The sequence below is a fragment of the Saccopteryx leptura genome, chromosome 4, assembly GCF_036850995.1.
Source record: "Saccopteryx leptura isolate mSacLep1 chromosome 4, mSacLep1_pri_phased_curated, whole genome shotgun sequence".
NCBI lineage: Eukaryota > Metazoa > Chordata > Mammalia > Chiroptera > Emballonuridae > Saccopteryx > Saccopteryx leptura.
In genome coordinates, this window is record NC_089506.1 from 199,027,026 (window position 1) to 199,053,354 (window position 26,329).

At 45.2% G+C, this 26,329-nt stretch overlaps 1 protein-coding gene across 6 annotated transcripts in view; it reads left to right on the plus strand.

Moving 5' to 3' along the window:
• SYT17 (synaptotagmin 17) overlaps window positions 1–26,329 on the plus strand; it is a 78,919-nt gene that overhangs the window by 21,742 nt on the left and 30,848 nt on the right. For all 6 annotated transcript variants that reach the window (XM_066382529.1, XM_066382531.1, XM_066382528.1 and 3 more), the window contains 2 exons: window positions 20,102–20,222; window positions 22,113–22,268. In XM_066382529.1, coding sequence (XP_066238626.1) covers window positions 20,102–20,222; window positions 22,113–22,268 — 277 coding nt within the window. The remainder of the gene's footprint in view (window positions 1–20,101; window positions 20,223–22,112; window positions 22,269–26,329) is intronic.

The window sequence follows — 26,329 nt, forward strand, 5'->3', positions numbered from 1 at the left end:
GCCAGCACCCCTACACGGAAGCTGGTGAGCCTGCTCTCAAGCCAGATGAGCCCGCACTCAAGCCAGCGACCTTGGGGCTTTGAACCTGGGTCCTCAAAGTCCCAGGTTGACAGTCTATCCACTGAGCCACCACCTGGTCAGGGTAAAAAAGTATTAATAATTGTGGTAAAATACATATAACATTTACCATATTACTAATGTTTAAGTGTATAGTTCAGTGGCATTAAGTACATTCACATTGTTGTACAACCTTCACCACCATCCATCTCCAGGACTTCTTTCATCTCGCAAAACTGAACCTCTTTCCCCCTTAAACACTAGCTCCCCAGCCCCTGGTACCCACCATTCTATTTTGTGTCTCTGTGAATTTGACACCTCTAGGTACCTCATATAAGTGGGATCAGACAGTATTTGTCTTTTTACTAACAGGCTTATTTCACTTAGTATAATGTCCTCAAGGTTCATGCATTTTGTAGCAGGTGGCAGGATTGCCTTCCTTTCGAAGGCTGAATAATATCCCCTTGTATGTATGGACCACGTTTTGTTTGTCCATTCGTTCATCCACTGATGGACACTAGGGTTGTTTCCACCTTTTGTTTATTGTGAATAGTGCTGCTGTGAACATGGGTATATAGATACTTCTTCAGTTAACTCTCTTTGAACCAGAAAAATATCCAGGATGAAGGCAGCCCATGTTCTATTGAGATCGTGGATTTGGGAAGGAAGGGCAAGGGAGATCAAGAAATTAGATGCCCCGTGGACAGGCAGGAACCTTACAGAGCATTCGGAAGGACCAGAGTTCATTTGCCAGAACCTTCACTAGTTCAGCTGTGACTGGAGTCATGTGCCCTCGTGGGCCTTGGTTTGCTTACGTCAGATGGAGACATGTACCCACTGCCTCCCTTCCTTGCATCTGTAGAGACACAAAAATCTTCTCTGGAGGGAGTAGCTTCTAGAATTGGAAGTCCCTTTAATTGGGGATAATAATAAGTATATTGTAACACAGTAAATATACAATAAAAATACGGTACATATAAAAATAGTAATTTATTTAGTCAGTAAATATTTGTTAAATGCTTATCCTTAGTAGCCCCAAGGCCATATTACTAATGTAATACGGTCATACATTAGTGAGTATCTTCTATGAGCCAAGCATTGTTCTAAACGATATACGTGTGCTAACCCGTTTATCTTCTTGAGGACCCATTTACAAAGGAGGCAACTGGACAGAGAAGCTAAGTAACTTGTCCATGTACTAAGTGGTAGTACTGAGGCTCTTTGGCTTAAAAAATGATGCCCCATAACCAAGACATTAGACTGGTTCTCTGCAGCAAACAAAACAAAGCTCCCTGCCCTCATGGAGCTTACATTCTAGTAGAGGGAGATATGCAGCAAACATGCGTTAACAAATAATGCTGTGTTAGCATTGTCTATGCCAGGAGGAAAAATAAAGCAGGATAAGGGGCTGGAGAGGGTTGGCTAGGTGGTGAGAGTGAGGAAGCTCTTTAGATCGGTGAGGAGATGACAATTTAAGACATCCAGACAGCTGGGTGGAATGAGGCAGTAAGCCTGGAGGATATCTAGGGGAAGAGCATTCCAAACCGTGAGTATAGGAGGTGCAAAGGCCCTGAGGCAGGAGCTGGCGTGGCCTGTTGACAGTTGGAGTAGAGTGAGTAAGGGGGAAAGCAGTTGGAGATGAGGTTGAATTGGTATATAAGGTTACTTCCTGTCGATCTTGGAGGCTGAGGTAAAGACTTGGATTTTACTCCTAGGTATGATGGGAAGCCCTGGAAAGTTGTGAACAGGAGGGGTGCCCTGGAGAGAAATCATTGAGGGACACACTGACAGACAAGGTATTTATATCTAAAACAGATAAAGAATTCCTAAAACTCAAAAATAAAAGACACACCCAATTTAAAAATGGGCATCAGTTTTGAACTGAGGCTTCCCAAATGAAGACACATACAAATTGTCCATAAACACGTGGGAAGGTGCCCAACATCATTAGCCGTCAGGGAAATGCAGATCACAACTCCAGTGAGATTTCACCACACACTCAACGCGCAGAGTGTCTAAAGTTACAAGGACCGACAATACCAAATGTTGGTGAGGATGCGGAGCAACTGGAACTCCATGCTGTGGGAGTATAATGCGGTATAACCACATAGGAACTTCTAATAGTTTCCTGTAAAACTAAACATTTATCTACCCCATGATCTAAAAAAGGTATTTATTTAAGAGAAATGAAAATGTTATGTCTGCACAAAAACTTGTACATGAATATTCCCAGCAACTTTACACATAATAGCCCCAAACTAGGAGTTGCCAGGTGCCCATCAACAGGTTAAAGGGTAACACACAATGGTTTACTCATTATAATGGAACATTATTCGGCACTGAGAAGGAACACAGTACTGATCCATACAACAGCATAGATGAATGTCACAAACATTATGCTAATAGAAGCCAGCCCCAAGAGAGCACACATATGTGATTGCAATTATATGAAGTTTGAGAATTTTATTTTATTTTTTGACAGAGACAGAGTCAGAGAGAGGGACAGATAGGGACAGATAGACAGGAAAGGAGAGATGAGAAACATCAGTTCTTTGTTGAGGCTCCTCAGTTGTTCATTGATTGCTTTCTCTCATGTGTGCCTTGATGGGGGTCAGGGGGCTCAGCAGAGCAAGTGACCTCTTGCTTGAGCCAGCGACCTTGGGCTCAAGCCAGCGACCTTGGGCTTCAAGCCAGCGACCTTGGGCTCAAGCCAGCAACCTTTGGGCTCAAGTGAGTGACCACGGGGTCATGTCTATGATCCCACACTTAAGCCAGTGACCCTGCACTCAAGCCAGATGAGCCCGAGTTCAGGCCGGCGACCTCGGGGTTTCAAACCTGGGTCCTCTGCATCCCAGTCCGACATTCTATCCACTGCACCACGCCTGGTCAGGCTGAAGTTTGAGAATTGATGAAACTAATCCATAGTGAGAAAAACCAGAACAGTGGTTGTGACTGGGGAGTGAGGAAGGGGATTGATTGGGAAGGGACAAGAGGGATATTTGTGGACTAATAGCACTATTCTACATCTTGCTAGAGCTTTGGGATATACAGGTGTACACATTTGTCAAACTCATCTAGTACACTTAAGGTTTGTACATCTCATTGGATATAAATCTTATCTGAAAAAAAAAGCCATGAACAAATGTTAACCTCTGGTTCATGACATGCCTGTGAAAGTGTTTAGGGGTAAGTACACTGTGTTTGCAAGTTACTTTGAAATGTATTCAAAGATCACTGGCTATGCGACAAAGCCAATACAGCATATTTTAAAAATATTTTAGGATTATTAATATGAATTGTTTATTGTAGAACCTTGGTGATGTATATAAAGGGCTTCCCTTACAGTTCTTTCAGCTTTCCTGTATTTGACAATGTTCATAATGAACTGTTGGGGAACAAAAGAGAGAAAGAAGGAGAGGCACCAGTTAGGAGTCATTTGCTGCGGTTTTCTAGCGGGGAGGTGGGACGGCCTGGACCCGAGTGTCAGGTACAGGCGGACCGGTGACCAGGTTGGCAGTTTTGAAGGCAGAGCCTTTGACGCCCAGACCAGCCCTTCAACATTGACCTCAAGCTTCAGGGGCACAGTAAACGGGCTATCAGACAGACTGGACTTCTATCAGTCTCTTGTTCTGTGGCTTTCACAAGCATCAGGATGACCCAGGAGCTGTGATCATGGGGCTTCCCAGACCCCAGCTTCGCAGATTCCAATTTCCTAAATCTTGGGGGAATCTGCACTTTGGTGAATGTGCTGGGAGAGGCTGATGCAGGTGAACTGTGGACCTCATTCTGAGAAACACCGGGTGGCCGGGGAAGGCAGAAGGGAAGGGTTTGGCTGTTTGAGCAGGACTGGTGGGTGTGAAAGATGGCTCTCCACTCCCTGGGGGGCCGTTGTGCTGGCTGAGTGAGCCGGGTGGCTGCCGAGTGCCCGCCGAGTGCCCAGCGGAGGCTGCCGTCAGGGTTGTTTGATGGAGCCATTCGGGGAAGGAGACTCAGGCTAAATGCTCTTTGCAGTTCTTTGGGGATAATTCTGAGTCACATGGGGGTATAGTATCTTTTATTACCAAGCCAGATTCCTCACTGAGGAGGAATGTTTGATTTGAGCCCAGAAGAAGAAAATGTGTTTAGTCAAAAGTGATATATGCACACCAGAACGCTGGGTGTTGATGTGTCGGAAACTTGCTTTACCCCAAGGTTTGCTCAGTCTGGAGGAATGCCTGTTAGACCTTGGTGCTTAGAATTCAGGGCCTTGTGGCTTAGGAAGTGAAGCCAAGATTTGAGGGCAAGTATTTTATTTGGGGGGGCGGGGCTGATGCCCAGAAAGGATGGGGGGGAGGAAAGAGACCTATAACAAAAGACATGTTGGCCCTGGCCGGTTGGCTCAGTGGTAGAGCGTCGGCCTGGCGTGCAGAAGTCCCAGGTTCGATTCCGGCCAGGGCACACAGGAGAAGCGCCCATCTGCTTCTCCACCCCTCCCCCTCTCCTTCCTCTCTGTCTCTCTCTTCCCCTTCCACAGCCGAGGCTCCATTGGAGCAAAGATGGCCCAGGCACTGGGGATGGCTCCTTGGCCTCTGCCCCAGGCGCTAGAGTGGCTCTGATCACGGCAGAGCGACGCCCCGGAGGGGCAGAGCATCGCCCCCTGGTGGGCAGAGCATGGCCCCTGGTGGGCGTGCCGGGTGGATCCCGGTCGGGCACATGCAGGAGTCTGTCTGACTGTCTCTCCCCGTTTCTAGCTTCAGAAAAATACAAAAAAAAAAGACATGTTACCAGGCAAGCTACCACTGTGGGCAGCTGGATGGGCATTCTCCAGGGTACTCAGTGTAGCCCGCCCGAGGGGTGAGGGCGCCGGAGGGTTTAGCACCAGCTCTCAGCAGACTCAGGTTGTAAGATGCCTCCAGGAGGCTTTAGCCAGGGACTCAGGGCTGGCAGTAGGCAGCTCGTGGTCGGGGCAGGAAGGCTCCACGTGCAGGGTCTGCCTTGCTCCCCCTCCTCTCTGTTGGCCACTTCTCTCCATTTTCCTGCCCCCGGGTCAGGAAGGTGCTAAGCAGATGAGCAAGAGCCCTGGCGCAGCTGATGGCCATCGAGAAAAAAGCTCCCGTCTCCCCTTCCTGCAGAAGCATCTGATCTATGTCGGTGACTCGGCAGCCTGCCCTGTCCGCTTTTGCCTGGTGGGCAGGGTCCATCCCCACTTCTGCCCGCTCACTCGGCCAGTGCCTCCCCTTCTGCTTACAAAGGCGGGGAATGAGGGTGGTGTGAATACTGTCCCTCCAAAAATTCCAGAGGGCTGTCCGAGTTGTTGCTGGCTCCTGGTCTTTCTCCCTTGTCCCCAGCTTTGGGCCCAGGCAAGCCAGTGCTGGGTTCAGCTGGAAAACTTCGCCTCTGCATTTTGTCAACACACGGCTAAAGGCTTGGCCAGACCCTCCGTATTATCAGCTTTCTTCATTATTTATTCTCAGGGCCTTTGGCAAGGAACTTGATAGATGGGTTTTGAATTGAATAAATGTCATTACATATAAAGTATTAGCTTTTGAGTTACACTGACCTGGTTAAGATCCCAGCTTCACCATTTACCAGCTGCATGCACTTGGGTCCAACTTCTTACTTGTAAATTAGGGGCAATAATGCTCACTGCCTGGGGAGTTGGGGGTATGTGAAGAAAACAATAATGACAGCTGACTCTTACATAACACTGACTGTGACAGGCGTGATGGTTAGGATGATGATGTTGTATTCACTGTCATCATCCCATTTTATCCATGGGGAAACTGAGGCATGCATAAAGGAACACGTGCAAGGCCACAGAACTGGGATTTGAATCCAGGCTGTCTGGCTGCAGAGGCTGTGCCCTCGCCCGCTGGGCTCCACGACATCGCCTCTTGATAAACCAGGGTCAGATGGGCAAAGCAGCTGGTGTGTGATAATACACTGCTAAGTGGTGACCGGGCACTGAGGCCACTTGAGGAGGCCGGGGGCTGGGGAGGGAACCGAGGAAGGAGGACACCAGAAAGAGGAAGGCGAATCTGGGCACAATTAAGATTTAGACATCGGCCTTAGAATTCTGTTTGCCTTTCAATATAGGCTACTTTGATCATATAGCCATACCCCAAGCAGATTAAGATAGAAGGAGTTCAGGACTTTTTTGAAAGGAAAGATTGTAGATGATTCTAGGTGCCCAGAGTTAAGTGCTAAATTGGGCCTAGTACCTGGACACGGCCTGGAGTGACTCATGCCCGTGACCCTTCCTGGCTGTGTTTTGTATTTTGAGATCATTCACCCTCTGATACAATAATAGGTAAGGCCCTTGACAAGGCAAACATCAAGTTTTTTATTTTTATTTATTTATTTGTTTATTTATTTATTTTTACAAAGACAGAGAGAGAGTCAGAGAGAGGGATAGACAGGGACAGACAGACAGGAACAGAGAAATGAGAAGCATCAATCATTAGTTTTTCGTTGCGCATTGCAACACCTTAGTTGTTCATTGATTGCTTTCTCATACGTGCCTTGACCGCGGGCCTTCAGCAGACCGAGTAACCCCTTGCTTGAGCCAGTGACCTTGGGCTCAAGCTGGTGAGCTTTTGCTCAAACCAGATGAGCCCTTGCTCAAGCTGGCGACCTTGGGGTCTCGACCCTGGGTCTTCTGCATCCCAGTCCGACGCTCTATCCACTGCACCACCGCCTGGTCAGGCTATTTATTTATTTTTATTGATTGATTTTAGCAAGTGAGCAAAACAGAAACATCGATTTGTTGTTCTACTTATTTACGCATCCATCGGTTGATTCTTGTATGTGCCCAGACTGGGAATTAAACCTGTAATCTTGGTGTACTGGGATGATGCTCTAACCAACTAAGCCACCTGGCCAGGGCTAAACGTCAGCTTCTTTTTAATGAGATTCTCTTTTTAACTTGCCCTGAGCTGCTGTCAGCCTTGGCCCTCTTGGCAGAATCCTCACCTCTGGCTCTGCGTTAAAGTGTTTTTTTTTTCCCCCAAATTCTGGTGAATAGCAACACTGTGCAGCCCAGGCCAGAACCTGAAATGGTAGCATTAGCTAGAACTTTTCATCATGTGGTCCTTCTTGTCCTTCTCCTGAAATGGAAATGGAGTTTACCATTCAGTCCTCAACATGAGCTTTTGATTTTTAGTGATAATGTGTACTAGAAGGGGAACCATAGATGGTTTGGACCAACCCTATTTTATAGAGGAGAAAACTGCAACACAGAGAGGTTGAGTGACTTGTCCAAGGCCACACAACTTTCAGTGACAGAAATAAGACTAGCGTTAGGCTACCTGACTTTCAGGCAGGAGGTCTTGCCACTGTGCCACACAGCTTTCCCCCCACCCAAGGGGAGGGATTTGTTGTGGCTAAGAGCACAGACCCTGGAGTTATACGGACCTCGGTTCAAGTCCCAGCTTTGTCACCCTCTAGAGGTGTGGGCCTAGGAGAGTTAGCTTATCATCTCTAAGCCTCGGTTTCTTCCTCTATGAATTGGGGATTGTGGCCTGACCAGGCGGTGGCACAGTGGATAGAGCTTGGACTGGGATGTGGAGGACCCAGGTTCGAGACCCCAAGGTTGCCAGCTTGAGTGCGGGCTCATCTGGTTTGAGCAAAGCTCACCAGCTTGGACCCAAGGTCGCTGGCTCCAGCAAGGGGTTACTCGGTCTGCTGAAGGCCCGCGGTCAAGGCACATATGAGAAAGCAATCAATGAACAACTAAGGTGTCACAACGAAAAACTGATGATTGATGCTTCTCATCTCTCTCCGTTTCTGTCTGTCTGTCCCTATCTATCCCTCTCTCTGACTCTCTCTCTGTCTCTGTAAAAAATAAATAAATAAATAAAAAATTGGGGATTGTGTGCTAGAGTAGCTTGAGCCCATTAAGTTTTCTGGTATTTTTCAAGCTGCTGAGTTTATGTTGCTAGCTTGAAATCCACCACTGTGTATGAAACTGGCAAATGCTACAAATCAGAGGCCCCCCCACACACCGCTCCTGGGAGAGTTCAGCATTGACCAGCACACCACTGATCATGGTAGTACTTACTTCAGAGGGTTTTTCTGGGCAGTCAGAGGGCTAGTTCACATAAGGCTCAAAGCACAGAACCTGGCATGTGTATACAGTGATGCCTATGGAGGTCAAGAATATGGTCTTGCAGTCCCATAATTCTCAAGCCACAGTGGCCCAACCACTTCAGTGGTGTGACCTTGGGCAGTTATTCAATGTAAGTGAGTACATAGGGCTCCAGTCTTGGAGGTCATCTTAGAATTTGGCCTCCCATACCGTCCATGGGAGAGGACTCTAATTAGCTGGCTTGGTCACATGGCTATTTCTGAGCCAATCACCTGGCCAGAAAGAGGAAGGGGTACTCCAGCCAGGCAGGGTCCAGTGCCCAGGGTTAGCCCTGCCCAAACCACTCTAAAGAGGTTCTGATACCAGAAGAAGGGGGCAGGGATTATAAATAGACAGAAAGTGCAGGTTTTCATAACAAGGAGGGCTTCTAAGGGCAACGGATAGAAAAAAAGTAGCTACAAGGGATGCCCTGTGCTTTTCTCCCTTTTCTTTTTAATCAGTTGATATATTAGACTATTACCACATGCCAGTCCCTGGACTAGGTAACAGGGTGGGCTTTGAAGCCATACAGACCCCAGTTCAAATCCTGACTTGACCACTTAAGCCATCATCCGTTCAGTAAATATTTACCGAGCACTTAGGCAGAATGGTAGTATTGTCACAGGGACACTCACTGTGTGACCACAGGAAAGTTAGTTGACTTCTCCAAGCCTCAGTTTTCACTAATGGAAAGTGAGGATAAAAGCCAAATAACATAATAGCAAAAAGTGCGCAAACTGGAGTCAGCCTCCTTAGGTTCATACCTATAAACTGTTTTTACTCATAAAATTTCTGACACCAAATGAATGGGATTTTTCTCTACGCCAACAAATTTTCCACTCCTCCAGACACTAACCTGGTATCCTGCAATTCACTTCAGTTCTAACACTGCCCGGAGTTAGCTCAGACCAACGGGGAAAGGGCTCAGTCCCAGAAGATTGCCTCCATTCAGATGCCAGTTGTTACCTGTACTTTGAATCAGGACTTCTCATGACCTCTTCCTCGGGTCCTGTAACTTGCCAGGATGGCTCATAGAACTCAGCAAGGCACTTTTCTTACTACTACTATTAGTTTATTATAAAGGATACAACTAAGGAACAGCCAAATGGAAGAGATGTATATGGGAAGGTATTGGGGGGATGGGTGCAGAGCCCCCCTTCTCTCTTCGGGCTCATTCCAGTCCCAGCATCTTTATTTGTTCATTAATTCAGAAGCTCTCTGAGCCCTGTTATTTAGGAATCTTTACGGAAACTTTATTATGTAGGCATGATTAGTTAAGTCATTGTCCATTGATGATTGAACTCGGCCTCCAGCTCCTCTTTCCTCCCTAGAAGGTGGGGGTTGGGGCTGAGAGTTCCAACCTTCTGCTCATGCCTTAGTCTTTCTGGTGACCAGCCACCATCCTGAAGCTATCTGGAAACCTCCAGCCATGTCATTAGTATACAGTGGACACTCTTATCACTCCAGAGATTCCAAAAGTTTTAGGAGCTGTGTGCCAGGAACTGAAGACAAAGACCAAATATTTATTTCTTATTGTATCACCCCCTGGCTCTGCTACCTGGTTGCTGTTTGATGTCGGCATATACCTTAACCTTCCAGTGTCTCAGTTTACTCATTTACAATGAGGATAGTAATAGTCCCTCTTCCAGAAGTGAAGATTAAATGAAAAATAAAGGAAAGCACCCAGAATTCTGTGCCTGACAGGTGGTGTGTTTCAGTAATATTGGTTATCATCAACATTATCATCATCACCATCATCATCCACATCATCACTGTCATCATCATCAACATCAGTACCATCATTATCAACACGATCATCATCAACATCAACACCATCATCTACATCATCATCAATACACACCATCATTAACATCATCATCAACACCATCATAATCATCATCAATATAATCATTAACACTATAATCAACACATCATAATCATTATCAACACCATCGTAATCACCAACATCAGTATCATCATCATCATCATCACCATCATCAGCAACTGCAACACCATCATAATCACCATCATTAACCTCATTGTCAATATCACCACAATCATCATCAACATCATCATACTTATTATCACCAACATCATCTTAATCATCAACACCATCCAATCATCATCATCAACATAATCATTAACGCCATGATAATCATTATCAACATCAACACCATCGTTAACATCAACAACATCATCACCATCAGCAGCAGCACCATCATAATCATCATCATTAACCTCATCGTCAACATCATCGTACTCATTATCATCAACATCATAATCAATACCGTCTTAATCATTATCATCAACATCAGCGACATCTTCATCATCAACATCAGCATCATCATCATTGTCCACATGATCATCGACATCGTCAGTATCAAAGGGTTCTTTTTTTTCAGGAACAGAGAAAGAGTCAGAGAGAGGGATAGACAGGGACAGACAGGAACAGAGAGAGATGAGAAGCATCAATCATCAGTTTTTCGTTGCAACACCTTAGTTGTTCATTGATTGCTTTCTCATGTGTGCCATGACCGTGGGCCTTCAGCAAGACTGAGTAACCCTTTGCTTGAGCTAGCGAGCTTGGGTCCAAGCTAGTGAGCTTTTTGCTCAAACCAGATGAGCCTGCGCTCAAGCTGGCGACCTCGGGGTCTCAAACCTGGGTCCTCTGCATCCCAGTTCAACGCTCTATCTGCTGCGCCACCGCCTGGTCAGGCTCAAAGGGTTCTTTTGAGAATTGAATGAGATAATGCATACCATATGCTCACCATGTGTGATACAGAAGTACTCGGTCAATATTTTCTGCCCTGGTTATTCATTTACTTAGTGGACATGTTAGGAGGTTTCTCATGAATCAGTCTAGCATAGGCTTACATTTTAGAAAGAAGGTCACAGAATCCAAAGTCCTAAGTCATGCCCTATACCAGTGGTTCTCAAAGTGTGCGCCCTAGAAGATTTCCAGGTGCGCCCTATGGTATTCCGGAGAAATATGTGCTGCCTGGTGGGGACCAAAAACCCTTTTGGGTTTTTGGAATTTAGATTTTGGGGAGACAGAGGTGTGGGGAATTGGCTCTAAGCTGACAGTCTGCCCAACCCCCCACCTCACTTGCCTGATTAGGTTGCAAAAGGCTGTTAAGCTGTGATGCTGGATTGTTTACACTATCCCCTATGTTCCCCAGAACGACTGGAGACAAGTTTCTTCCATCCTTTGTTTGGTGTAAAGTTAAGATGATATGTATGGTGGGGGTTTTCTGCACTCAACACAATTAAGAGTAAAAAGAGAGGAATTCCTCAATGTATTGACGAGGAAGTGAGAGTTTATGTTTCAAATATATGCCCAAACATTGAAGAAATCGCTAGGACACATCAGGCTCATGTTTCTCATAAACACAAGAATGAAAAGACCTAACACATTTGCACCAGGACCTGCCAAATTTACTAAATCTTACTAAGAATATGTGTGTGTGTGTGTAATTCTTTTGTCGTTTTTTATTTTTTAACACTTCTTTTTTATGAATTCTAAAAAGCATAACTCAAAAAAATGTAACAAAAATGTTTTTTAATGTCAGAATAAATTTAATTTTTGTCATATTTATTTTGTTTAATTACCATAAAAGCACGCTCGGACTGCAAATTTTTTTTTCTTTAATATTTGACTTACTTATTATAACATATTTCTCAGAAATTTGTAGGTAGTGCGCCTACAATTATTTGTAGGATTTTAAATGCACCCCGACTTCAAAATGTTTGAGAACCACTGCCCTATACTGACACCTCCCTGGGATAGGGTTTCTGGGGATCCCATCGACTACTCTGCATCCAGTGCTGTGGTCAGAATAGTGCTTCTGTTTGTGGCATGAGTAACCTGTGGGTAGCATTTGTTCTAAGATCTAAGAGGTAAGTCTGAGGCCTGTGGGAGCACACCAGAGGGTTGCCTGTTCCTACTAGTGGGTGTGGGGCAGGAGTGGGAGGGAAGTTGAGTGGTCTGGTGTGTTCCATTTGCCTGGCGCATAGTTTGGCCATACAAGGAATGGCATGACATGAGATTGAGGGGAACTGAAGCTGGGGGGGTGAAGAAACTCATGGATAGCATTTATGGGGGGGGGCAGGAACCGTTAATGGATAAAAAGGGGAGAAGCCTGGTCAGAGTTGCATTTTAGGTTGCTCTTTCTGGGGCAGTGCATGAGTTGGATTTAGACAAGATTAGTTCAAGAGGAGTTAGATCTTTCACTCTCAGTACTAGCGACATCTTGGGACCAGATCACTCTCTTTTGGAAGGAGCTGTACTCAGGATCGTAGGATCTTCAATAGCACCTCTGGCTTCTATCCACTAGATGCCAGTAGCACCCCTTGCCCCAGTGGGGACAACTGAAAATGTCTGCAGATATAGTCAAATGTCCTCTGGGGGTGCAGTCACCTTGTTGAGAACCACTGGTTTGAGGTGTGTGAGAACAGAGGCAGGTGACCTTTGACTGTAGGGGGCAAAGTATCCAGAGGGACTGCTGTCAGGGGTGGGCTTAGAGTTGAGGATGCTTAGGAGTAAGAAGTGACAGGAGGGAAGAGGGTGGAAGAGGCCTCCTGGATCTTGCTCAGTTTGCCGCATTGATGGGTTAGCTCGTTGGGGACGATGGACAATGATGTGGGAGGAGCAGGTGAGATGGGAGTTGGGTGATGAGTAGTTTAGTTTGGGATATGGGGTGTTAAGTATGACCATGGTGCATCCATGTGGATATTTCTAGTGGACTAGATCAAAGATCTCTAAGTGATCTGATCTGATTCCATAGCTTGAAACACCCATATTATCAGTATCTCTGAGGCACTTGTTTAAAATACTATTTCCCAGGTCCTGTACATGGTCTGTGACTCAGTCCTTTTGCTTAATCTTCACTGTATTTCTTGGGGCCACCATAACAAACCACCACTGACTGGGTGGCTTAAAACCATGGGAATTTACTCTCTCACTGTTCTGGAGGCTGGAAGTCCAAATTCAAGGTGTCGGCAGGGATGTTCCTTTTGGAGACTGTGAAGGAGATTCCTGTTCCATGTCTTTCTCCTAACTTTTGGTGCTGGAGCCTTTCACGGTGTTCCTGGACCTGTAGATGCATCACCTCCATCTCAGCCTCCATCGGCACACGGTGTTTCCTCTCCCTCACTGTGTCTCTCTCTGTCTCTCCTCTTATTAGGACACAGTCAGGATGGATTTAGGGCCTGCCATACTCCAGTATGAACTCATCTTAACTTGATTACATCTGCAAAATCTTTATTTCTAAATAAGGTCACATTTGTAGATACCAGGGGTTATTTCTTCAACATATCTTGTTAGGAGACGCAGTTCAACCCGCACCAACCACGCCACTTCCAGTTACTAGGGCACAAAGGAGAGATGGGTGAGAACACAGAAGATGCCTTTCCCACAGAGGTTATAGTACGTGAGAAGTAAAATAGCCTCTAAAAGAGGTTGTTATGAGCGCTGCAGAAAGTGAACAGTTACAACATGAATAAAAGAATGAAAGACATCTAGAATCATCAGAAGAGGAACGAGGTGCAGCCAGAGGGATCTTTTAAAGATGAATCTAATTAGGTGACGCTGTCTAAAGCCTTCTGTGGCTCTCTATTCCTAAGGATAAGTCCAAGCTCCTTACCTGGCAAGAAGGCATGAGCAGACCTGTCTTTTCCCCAGCCTCAGCCCTGCGCCGCTGTACCCCTGCACCCCTGCACCCCCAGTCTACCCACCTTTGCCCCTTCACTCATCCATATTGACCTTTTCAGTTGTTCAGTGTGTTTGACCCTTGGCCCTCTGACTCTCACTCCTGCATCTATGAACGTCAGGTCCTGCAGCACCCACAGTGCTGATTAAGTCACCCCGTTATCAGTGATGCATAATAATTAATTAAACAACGTTTACTCTTAGGCACTGCTTTACCCTTGCCTGTCTTGTCCACTCCTTTGCCTTATGTGCCTGGTACCGTCACCCAATGAATGGATCATTATTGTGCATCTAATGTATTCTAGCCCTGTGCCTGATGTGTGGGAGGTGCTCTAGAACTACCTGGTGACTGGGTAGTTGGGCTGGATCTGAAATTGAGTAGGGATTGGTGAGACACAGAAAGAGACGGGGCTTTCTATGCAGAAATGGAACGAGCAGGGGGAAGAAGGGTCTGGGGACTGGACCCTGCTGACTCAAAAGCCCTCCCTTAGCTGACAGCTTCTCCCAGCTGCTTCTCTGTAAGTGCCCTGGTCCACTATCTGCTACTCGGAGGGGGGGACACTCACCCTGACATAATCTGTCCACTCTTGGTCCTTCATTATGAGCACCGGGTAGCTGGAGGCAAGGCTACATGCCTGTCGTTTTAGTTTGGACTGAAACACTGCATGTTCTGGAGAAATCTCTGCTAAACAGTTTTCTCTGCCACAATGGGAGCCCCAGTCAAGGACGGAATCAATATCTCTTTCGAGAAGCTTGAGTGGGTCTGAAGTAGGTTGATGTAATTTGGATGGCCATTGAGTCCTAGACATAAACTCTCAGACATCAAAAGATCAAGCCTCTCTCACCTCTTCCCTGGAAGGTGTAGCTTTTTACAAAGGCCATAGACAAATGTTTCTCTTGGCCAGCTGTCAGCAGGGGTGTGTTATGAACCTGGGGAGAGGGACGGAAGGAATAAGACCACCACCCTCAATGAAGTCACTGTGTCATGGGGCAGAAAGACAGGAGAAAAAAAGGTCACGACCTTGAAAATGAAAACAGCTTTATCTTACACCATACACCGAAATCAAGTCCAGGCAGTCCAAGGACTTACATTGAAAAGGCCAAACTTTAAGTCTGAGAAGGGTAAAAAGGAGAGAATACCTTTATGACTTTAGTGTAACAAAGCGTTTCTAGAAAGGACATAACATGTGAACCAGAGAGGGAAAGGTTAGATGCATTCTGTAGTGAAATTATGCATTCCGCTCAGCAGAAAATATGGTATAAGAAAAAATTAAAAGGTCACCCACAAAAGGGGCGAATATGTTTGTACACACGTATATTTGTTTGCCAGGGCTGTTGTGACAAAGCACCACACACTGAGTAGCTTAAACAGAAATTCACTGTCTCGTAGTTCTGGAGGCTGGCTGGCTGAGGTCAGGTGTCGGCAGGGCCACGCTCCCTCTGAAGATGCTTGGAAGGATCTGTTTGCTTCTGGGTAGTTCCTTGGCCTGTGGCAGCATAAGTCCAGTCTTCACATGGTCTTACCCCATGTGCAAGTCTGTGTCCAAGTTCCCCCTTTTACGAGGACACCGGTCATATTGGATTAGAGGCCTGTACTCCACTGTGGCCTCATCTTAAGTGACTATATCAGCAGAGACCTTATTTTCAAAAAAGGTCACATTCTGAGATACTGGGGATTGGGACTGAAACACATAGTTTTGGTGGGACCTGTAACAACATATAACTGGTGAATAATTTAGTAGTATCCATAATACTTAAGTGCCCTTTTATAAATTAATAAGAGAAAGACAACTACCCGATTGAAAAAAAATGGGCAATATGAATCCAATAGGGTTTTCAAAGAAGAGAAAGCACGAGAGCTGATAGGCATGAAAAGGTGCTCAGCCTTTTAAGCAGTCAGGGAAATACAAGCTAAATCCACAGGCAGATATCCAGTGGACAGGAACAACTAGATAGCCTGGTGGGAACAGATGACAGCAACCAGTGCAATATGTATGCTGTAGCCACACCATGGAGGCATATGGAGGAAGACAGTGAACTCACCCACAAATCAGAAAGTCAGCATCTCCATGCAAAACAGGAAATGCATAGTAAAAACGATACTTTAGCCTGACCAGTGGTGGTGCAGTGGATAGAGCATCGACCTGGAATGCTGAGGTCCCAGATTTAAAACCCCAAGGTCACCGGCTTAAGCACAGAATCATCTGGCTTGAGCGTGGGATCATAGACATGACCTTATGGTTGCTGGCTTGAGCTCACGGGAAGCCCAGATCACTGGCTTGAGCCCAAGGTTGCTGGTTTGAGCAAGGGGTCACTGGCTCGACTGGAGCCCTCAGTTAATGTGAGAAGCAATCAATGAACAACCCAAAGTTCCACAACTACAAGTTGATGCTTCTCATCTCTGTCCCTTCCTGTCTGTCTGTATCTCTCTCTTAGAAAAGATACTTTACTTGTCTAGCTAGTAACATGGAAAATTTGTGTCTATTTAAATTTAAAGACGGTGGGGAGATTTCAGAATTCGCCTGTGCTGTTAATGCAAGTATGCAAATATGGTTTTGATATATTGACAAAGACTAAAAAAGAACCTGAAAGGCGGTGGGCTGGAGAAAAGAAAGCATTTGATAAAATGTGTAAAGTGCTGGGATTGTGGCTGGATTTTGCTTTTTAAAAATGGATTCCTATTTTAATGTTGCCTGAGCAGTAAATGAAGAGACAAATTGTTTCTCCCAACCCATGAGAACAAAGGCAGGGGAGCTCAGAGCAGCTGCGTTCGGACCCTGTAAAAGTAGTGTGCACACATCTGAAAGCTTCTGCTAGGTGAGAGAGCAAGGGTGCCCTTTAGAAACACTTCAAAGGGAGGATGGCAGGAGGAGAGCCGGGGTGTTGTTTTCCCCAGAAAGTGCCTTTTGTCCCAAATGATTTTCTTTGATTTTCATTTTATTGATTAGAACTTAGCTACGTTCAGAGGCTGCAGGGAGAGAGAAATTTTGTCTGGGAAGAGAGTGGAGCATTTGCGCAAGCCGGCTGCTGGGAGCTTGCAGGGTGCTTTCTGGATTTATTTGAGTAATTTACAGTCTATTTCGGTTCTCCCAAGCTACCCCGCGTGGTTCAACCAAATTAAGCTCACCAGGATCTTAAAAAGGAAACAACGCCTGTTTATTTGTGACATTGCCTTGAGAAGGAAAAAAAAAGTAGAAGTGGCACCCAGTTCCTTCTCCCACCTCAGCTTCCGTTCTCTTGAGGTTGGCGAGGGCAGGTGACAGACGTCATCATGCCTGGATGTGGCAGCAGAGCTGCCATGTTGAGGCTGCACAGGTTGCTGTCACGCCATCCATTGAAGTTTAGGTGCTTTCAGTATAATGGTGGAAGGATGGGCACTGTCCTTGCCTTATGAGAGAATGAAAAAAATATCGAATAAGGACAGAGTGCCACCAAAAAAAATAAAACAAGGTGATGTGATGGAAAGCAATGGAGCCAGGAAACTGTCTTCCATTGGGTGCTGGTGGAAACCTTTGATGGAGAGGTGACGTTTCAGTTGAGATTCCCAAGCTGAGGGCACAGCAGGTGCAAGCCCGATGGGGGGGAGGGACACGAACGGAATATCTTGTGTTTTCAAGGAATAGAAAGAAAACAGATGTGGCTGCTGGATACGGTCTGAGATGTAGGCAGGGCTGAATTATGTAGATCCTGATAGAACCATAGTTCTCAACTGGGAAATGTTTCCCTCAGGAGATGTTTAGTGATGTCTAGAGACACTTTGGATTGTCACATTTGGGGAGTATTAGGCTTTTGGCATCCTACAATGTGCAGGGTGACCCCCTAACACAGGATGATCCAGCCAACGGTGGCACTAGTGCCAGAGTTGACCAGTCTTATTGCAGACGAGGCTAAGGATTTTGGATTTCATTCTAAGAGGGATGGAAGATATCAAGCAGGGAAGTGGGAGAATGGCTGGTTCGGTTTTCCTTTATAGACAGAGTATTGGACCACATTATTCCAGGTCTGACAAGATAACCTTATCTGGCTAAATTTGAATAGGAAAGAAAGACTTTGTTCAAAGAGTTGGAGATCCTCCCAGAATAAGCAGTCCATTCTCCACGAGGCAGCTGAGCCTTCTTCTTGGGAAGAGCTTTGTGTCTGGTGATTGGGCTTCTGCTTGCAGCAAAGGAAGCCCTAAGGAGGAAATACAAGGATGGAAATCGTAGCTGATCTTTGTGGTGCTTTGGCCTTTTCCGGTCCAGAGAAAAGTCAGTCTTTGTTTTTGCTATTAACACTTGTTCAGGCTAGAATCATTTGTAAGAGAAGAGTGTGAATCAGCCCAAGGTTCACAGGTTTAGTTAGGATTCTTCAATCTCAGTGCTATTGACCTTTTGGGCCAGATCTTTCTGTGTTTGGGGTGGGAGGTGTCCTATACTTTGTAGGATGTTGAGTAGCATTCCTGGCCTTCACCTACTTGATGTCAGTAGCAACTCTCTCCCCAGTTGTGACAATCAAAAGTGTCTCTACATGGCCAAATGTCTTTGGAGATGGGGATGGGGTGGTAAAATTGTCCCCCCTAGATGTATGTTTAATATGCTAATATTTCATGGGTGTCATAAAGATCGCCATCAAGTCCATGATCTTTCAGGGGAGGGGTTGGGCTGGGGAGCTACTGGTATAGATGACCCTGCTTTCTGTTCTCATGCCCTAAGTTTCTTTCCAGCTGCCTGCTGGTCAGCTTTTAAATATAGCATCTTCTAGGGAAGAGGGGCTAAAAGACACTGGCTTTGGGAGCCCTCTAGGAACAGTGTTGCCCTCAGGCTGTTTAGACCTGCAGTTTTTGGTACCATGTGCATGCTGTTGTTCACATGTGTCACACATCTGGGACAGAGAAAGAACCCTCCACTTTCTCCAGGGCTGGGTTAAGAAATGACCATGATAACTTGACTTGAGGTGATGAAACACCCAGTGCAATATGCAGATGATTTATTACAGAATTATATATCAGAAACCTACATAATTTTATTAATCAGTGTCATCCCAATAAAGTCAACTAAAAAAACAAATAAAAATGGGAGGAAAAAAAGATATGACCTTAATACCTCAAGCCCGGAAAATTGTGGAGCTTCTCATTCTTGCCTGACCAGGCAGTGGCGCAGTGGATAGAGTGTTGGACTAGGACTCGGAGGACCCAGGTTCGAAACCCTGAGGTTGCCAGCTTGAGCGCGGGCTCATCTGGTTTAAGCAAGGCTCACCAGCTTGAGCCCAAGGTCCCTAGCTTGAGCAAGGGGTTACTCAGTCTGCTGTAGCCCCCCGGTCAAGGCACATATGAGAAAGTAGTCAATGAACAGCTAAGGTGCCGCAATGAAGAATTGATGCTTCTCATCTCTCTCCCTGCCTGTCTGTCCCTATCTGTCCTTCTCTCTGACTCTCTGTCTCTGTCACACACACAAAAAAAGATATTAATTGTCAACTGTAAACCGTAGTAATGGTCTAAGTTTCCCAGAATGATTTCATCAGTATTATTTCTGAAGTACCAAGTATCCCGTTCTTGTGGAAAAAAAAATATATATTTCTCAGCTTTTTTATTTGAAGTGGGTGTACCCTGCTTCTAGGCAGCCTGGCAGGCACACCTGTTCTGCCTAAGGGGGAAGCCAACATTGTCTTTCCCACTTAACCAGCAAACTCACAAAAGCATGAATGCACATGAGTGAGGGTAATGTTCTTTGTAAGGCAAATGCTCAGTTATTTATTTTAGAAATCCAAATGATTAACCATAGTGGTCAGAGTATCTGGAATCAGTCTCCCTGCATCCAAATGCCAGCTCTACCACTTTCTACCTATCTGGCCTAGGACAAGTCTTTAACCCCTCTGAGCCTCAGTGTCCTCGTCTATTAAATGGGAGTAATACTCATATCTCACTGACTCATTATGAGGACTGAACCAGTTATTATATGTAAAGCGTTTTTGTAGCACAATCCTTGATTGACATGTAGCATTTATTTATTATCATTATTGTCATTTTTGTTATCATTATTTTTGTTGCTCTTGAGATCTTAGAGCAGAAGAAACCTACTGAGATAGAAAAAAATAATTGGGTTCAGAGGATAAAAGAAATCAAAGAAAGAGGTATCCATTATTAACTGACCCACCTATAGAAGCTCAGTTGTAAGCTTTGGGGGCCAATTTCCTGCATGGTAGATGTAAAACAAAATAAAAAAAGGCAACTTCCTGACTATTTCCTTTCTCTGCAGAATGAAGTGGAGCTGGGGGAGCTGCTTCTGTCACTGAATTACCTCCCAAGTGCTGGGAGACTAAATGTTGATGTCATTCGAGCCAAGCAACTTCTTCAGACAGATGTGAGCCAAGGTTCAGGTATGGTGTGACCCTCTCCTTTCCCCTTTTCTTCAGCGGGGCATCTGTGTTTGTTTGACACAAATGACCCGATCTTTTTCTGCACCCTGGATACTATTAATAAGATAAGACCTCGTGAGGACAGATCCTATCCAGAACTAGGATATTAGTTCAAGAGGAAAAATAAATAATCATAAACCTCTTCAAATGAGGCAGCTAAATGATGTCATCTCATAACCCCATTTGAAGTGGGGATTTGACTGAGACCAGGTGTGATAACTACTGAAATCTAGATCCTTTTTGTACACACGCAGCCCGGAGGAAGTGAGTTGCCTTTCCAGTTGCTATGCCTGCAATAGAGACACCATCCTGCAGGTGGCATTAGTGTGCACTGATCATGCATCCTCATCAGCAAGAGTGGTGTACACACCCTAAGATTTTTTCCCCATATCTCAAGTATACCATGAATCTATAAAAACCCAGGTCTGTTGTATATTTAAAATATCCATTTTAGCCAAACCAATTCAAACGTGACTTTTAATGAAATGGAACAGATTACATTCCATTGGTATATAGCTTCTCCCATGACAGCAAGGATATTATCATGAAAGCAGCCCTGATCACTGGGACCTCGTCAGCCCAGTGGTGAAAATACTGTCTTCTCTAAGTGCAATCACTAAAATAAATTACTTTGGCTATAAGGTGAAAGCTGAATTTAGAAGACAGTTTGTATTTTTAACAATTACATTACAAAAACAGGTTTCAAAGGGGCCTATGGAAGGAATAGTGTTAAGGCTGGAGAGTTTCAGACTCACCACAATGAGAGAGTCAGTATGATAAAGTGATTAAGGGTTACAGAGTCAAACTGCCTGGAACAAAATCCTATTATTACTGCTTGCAAATAATGTGGCCTTGGGGAATTTACTTAACCTCTAAAAGCCTCAATTTCTCTATCTGAAAAACTGACATAATAACAGTATTCATCTAATTGGGTTGTTTAAACAATATTCAGCTAGATCATGTACAATGAATCATTTTGTAAACTGTAAAGCAGTGGTAGTCAAACCTGGTCCCTACCGCCCACTAGTGGGTGTTCCAGCTTTCATGGTGGGTGGTAGCGGAGCAACCAAAGTTATAAATAAAAAGATAGATTTAACTATAGTAAGTTGTGTTGTAAAGATTTATTCTGCCAAACTTAGCGAAAACCCGACATAAAGTACTTGGTAAGTAATTATTATTGTATGCTTTAACTTGCTGTAACTCTGCTTTATAAATTTTATAAAGTCAAGTTACTTCCCTACTGTATAAATCACCATTACTGTGGAACCGGTGGGCGGTTAGAAAATGTTACTACTAGCAGAGATACAAAAGTGGGCGGTAGGTATAAAAAGGTTGACTACGCCTGCTGTAAAGTGATCTAAGAATGATAGTTCTAATTCTGCCATCTCTGTTCTGTTTATGGGCTGTGGGCTCACTGACATGATAATGGGTTCTCAGGACAGAAAAGCAGGACAGGCTCTGGGTCTGGGTCATTAGCCAGATCTTAAGCAAATAATTTATCATCTTGAGTCCTCAGCTTCTTCATCTGTGAAATGCACTACACATGGGAGGAGCTTGATAAATATTGGATGGCTAGAAGAAAAGAGGGAGGGAAAAGGAGAAATGAAAGATAGATAGATGGGAAAATGGATGAGTGAAAAAAGGGGTAGATAGGAAGATGGATAGATTGATGGAAAAACAGATGAAAGGATGGGTAGGTGGTTGGTCTTTCAGATGGGAAGATGGAGGATAGATGGATGGAAGGGAAGAAAAAGTGAATGAGTAAAAGAATGAATGGATGCAAAATTGAATGGATGGGTAAATTGGGTTTCATGATCTCTAACCTTATGGGATGTTGTATCCAATTCTCAGACCCCTTTGTGAAAATTCAGCTGGTACACGGACTCAAGCTTGTGAAAACAAAGAAGACATCCTTCTTAAGAGGCACAATTGATCCTTTCTATAATGAATCTTTCAGCTTCAAAGTTCCCCAAGAAGAACTGGAAAATGCCAGCCTAGTGTTTACAGGTAGGTAGACCCCGATGACCTCCCAGGTGAGGTATGTTCAACTTAATATTCTAGAGATAGAAGGCACCTAGAAAGGGCAATGTTTAAAAACTTCATGTCTGGTGTTCAGCTACCAAGATTTGAGTTTACTTACCATTTGTGGACTTGAGCAAGACTCTTAGAGCCACATAGCATAACTGTTACACATGTAAACTTTTGGAACCATACTTCCTGGCACTTCCTCATGACTGACGCCTTGGGCGTTACTTAACCCCTCTGAGCCTCAGTTTCTTCACCTATAAGATGTGGGTAATAATAGTATTTGCACTCTAGGTTTGTTGTAAAGATTAAGAAACTTAGAACTTTGGAATAATAAGTGCTCACTATGTAAGCTTTGATATCACTCAAGTAGCTTACATTCTAATCGGGAAATAGAGGCCTCAGAATCTTCTGAGAGGCAGATTTTGAAAGGTTTCTGAGAGGACTTAGTATTTAAGTAGAGGCTTCATGTGCCACTCTGGTGAATTTAATCTTTTGTTTCCAGGGTGTACTAGTTATCCACTGCTGCGTAACAAATCACTCTAAAATGTAATGGCTTAAAACAATGAACATATATTATTATCTCATAGTTTCTGTGAGTTAGGAATCCATGCATACTTTTGCTGGGTGCTTCTGGCCAAAGTTCTCTGAAAGGTATTAAGATATTAGCTGGGGCTGCAGTGTCATTTGAAGGCTCAACTAGAAGAGGATCTGCTTTTTCTTTTTTTTTTAAGGGAGAGGAAGGGAGATAGAGACAGACTTCCACCTGTGCCCTGACAGGGATCCACTGGCAACCCCCATCTAGAGCCGATGCTTGAATCAACCGAGCTATCCTTAGTGCCTAAGCCAAACGCTCAGGCTGGCTGAGCTATATCTTCAGTGCCAGGGCTGACTCTTGAACCAGTTAAGCCACTGGCTGTGAGAGGGGAAGAGAGAGAAAAGTGGGAGAGGGAGGGGAAGAGAAGCATATGGTCATTTCTCATGTGTGCCCCAATTGGGGTCAAACTCAGGATGTCCGCATGCTGGGCTGACACTGTCCACTGAGTCAACTGGCTCACACCAGGAGAGGGTCTGTTTTCTAGCTCACTTATATAATCGTTGGCAGAATTAAGTTTCTTGCAGGCTGTTGGACTGGAGGCCTGAGTTCCTTCCTGGGTGTTGGCCAGTTGACTGTCCTCAGTTCTTCACCACATGGCCTTCACCGTAGGGCAACTCACACAGGGCAAATGACTTCTATCAGCATGGGCAAGTGAGGGAGCAAGAGCAGGTGAGCAAGGTGGAAGCCAGAGACTTTTCATAACCTAATCTCAGAAATGCCATCCTATCCCTTTTACTCATTAGAAGCAGCTCACTTGGTCCAGCTCACAATCGAGGGGAATGGATTGCACAGAGGCAGGAGTACTGGGAAGTAGGGCTTATTGGGAGTCATTTCAGAGGCTGCCCGCCACAACATGCTTAGTGTTCACAGAGGTAATGCTTATTATCTCCTGTGTCGTATTCACGGCAGGGGCTTCACCGATATTACTGCTAATGTTCGTTAGAGTCTACCCTGTCAAGTCAGTGTCATCCTCATCAATTTACAGGGTTGAGACTGAGGTTTCAAAGCTAAACAGGGACTCAAGTTGGTAGAGATAGGATTCAAGCCCTGGTCTTGTTAGCTCCAAAGATCAAGGGGTCTGCATTTCCTCGAGCACCAAGGTAGTGCCAGCATACCTTTAGATTAGGATGGTCACAGAGTGGGGGGAGGGGGGCATGTTGAGAGCCTGTATGGAAAGCCCCGACACTGTTATATTTCATGAAAAAATGTAGCACATGGTTGTTATAACAAGTAACACAACCCAAAGCCGTGTAAGGACAGGAATCAGAAGAGCAGCGGAATGAAATGCGTGGGCTGGGCGGGGGCAGCGCCTGGCTCCTGGCTGTGGCCTTGGACAAGATCTGTGTGCTTAGGTTTTCTCACCCGTCACAGGGGATCATTGTACACGGGCGCTTGGGAGGATTGTTACGGGAATTGAAAGGTGGCCGTTATCAGCGCTGAGAGCTGTGCCCAGCACCTAGCAGGCACTCAGTAACTGTCAACTCTTATTAAGAGGAAATTGTACTGTCTTCATCCTCCCCTTCCAGTCCCTTCTGCCCGACGTCAGCGCCTTTAATGTCCTGGTGTGTATCATTCCACACACTCCTCCTTGTTCACATAAGCGTCAATGCAGATAGAGGATGCAGGTCTTTGGTAAAGGTATTCGTTCATTCATGAGGCATGTGTTAAGTCCGTTCTCTGTGCCGGACTCTATTTCCAAGTGCTGGAATGTCGAGTGAGCAACACCTGCCCTTGTGGGGGAGGGGGGTTTCCAGACCATTCTGTGGACATCACTCTGACACTTTTTTGTGTGTCATTAACCAGGAGCGTGTTCAGTCCCTCCAGGTGAATGTAAATATGAAGGCGTCTAACCCTTTTTTTAAAAAGAAAATAATAATAACTATTCTATACCACTGCATGGACTACTTTGATAAAAGCAGAGGTTATTCATTCTAGTGTTCAGGGGTGTGTGACAGAGTATCAGAGAATGTGATATGGCCTCTGGAGGACCCTCCTTAGAAAAACACACAGGAAGGCGAGAAATTTTGCATGTAGTTCAGAGGTCTTTTGAAGCCCTTGAACTCCACGTGTGAACCCCATAAAGCAGAAGCCTCAAATTGGAGCAGCACCCCCAGCCCCTCCCCCACATCTCTCATCGACCCACTGTACTTGAGGTGGCTGTCGTCAGCAGCCCCATCAGACAAGGACTGTGCTCTCTGTTCAAAAAAGACCCGATTCTCTCTTCTAAACATTGGGCTTTCGAGCCTGTAACTCAGGGTTCCCTCTCCTCAAGTTAAAAGCCCATTGAACTTGTTCTTTATAGACAAGGAAAGATTGCAGGGCCTCCTGTCCACTTCAGTAAGGATTCTCAACCTGGGCTGCACTTCAGAATCAGCTGGGAACTTTGAAATGCGACCAGTGGTCATACCCTACTCCAGAGACTCTGACTCGGTTGGACTAAGCTGGGATCCTGGGCTCTATATAGATATGTATTTTTTAAAGCGTGGCAGCTATTTCTTTTTTTTTTTTAATTTTTTTTTTATTTATTCATTTTTAGAGAGGAGAGAGAGAGGGAGAGAGAGAAACAGAGAGAGAGAAGGGGGGAGGAGCTGGAAGCATCAACTCCCATATGTGCCTTGACCAGGCAAGCCCTACCCAGTCAGTGTGCGGAACCACAGCTGTGAGCGGAAATCCCAGCTGGGCTGGCGTTTTTCATACAGGCGCCGGCTGGAGTAATAAAAGGATGAGGACTGAGCTGATACACATCTAGGCAGAGCTACTGTTCTCCTGAATCCACATTCAGAAGGTTCTGACTTGCTTTCCTTATCAGCTAGGGGAAAGAGCTGTCACCTCCGAGCCAAGGATCTGAAACCCAGCCCATTAACTTGTTTCCAAACACTTGGTAAGGAGAGTAAGGTTGATTTGCAATTTAAGGCTTTGCTAAGGATCCTGGTAAAAGCCTGTAATTAGCTGGTAGGCTGGGCTTTCTGAGCAGTTCTTTTCCTGTGTGGGACGAGGGTTCTGCTATATAATTTTCAATCAGGTGATTTCTGCAGCTGAAGTTTAAAGAAAAGAGAGGGAAATTGCTTTTCGACTCCTGAGATAGCAACACGCAGTTCAGGAACGTGGAGTGGGGTTGGCCACTGAAGTGACCGGGCTGTGATTGGAAGTAGGGGAAAATCAGAAAAGAAATTAAAAAAAGAAATGGAGCTTGCTCATGGCTGTGAAAATTTTCTAAATAGAATTACCATATATGATTCCGCAATTCTTCTTCCGGGTGTACACCCAAAAGAATGGAAAGCCGGACTCAGATATCTGCATTCCTGTGTTCATAGCAGCATGTTCCCAATAGCAACAGATGGGAGCAACCCAAGTGTGCGGCAATGGATGGCTAAGCAGCTAAACCAAATGTGGGCTATACGTCTGGTGGGATGTCATTCAGCCTTAAAAAGAATGAGATTCTGAC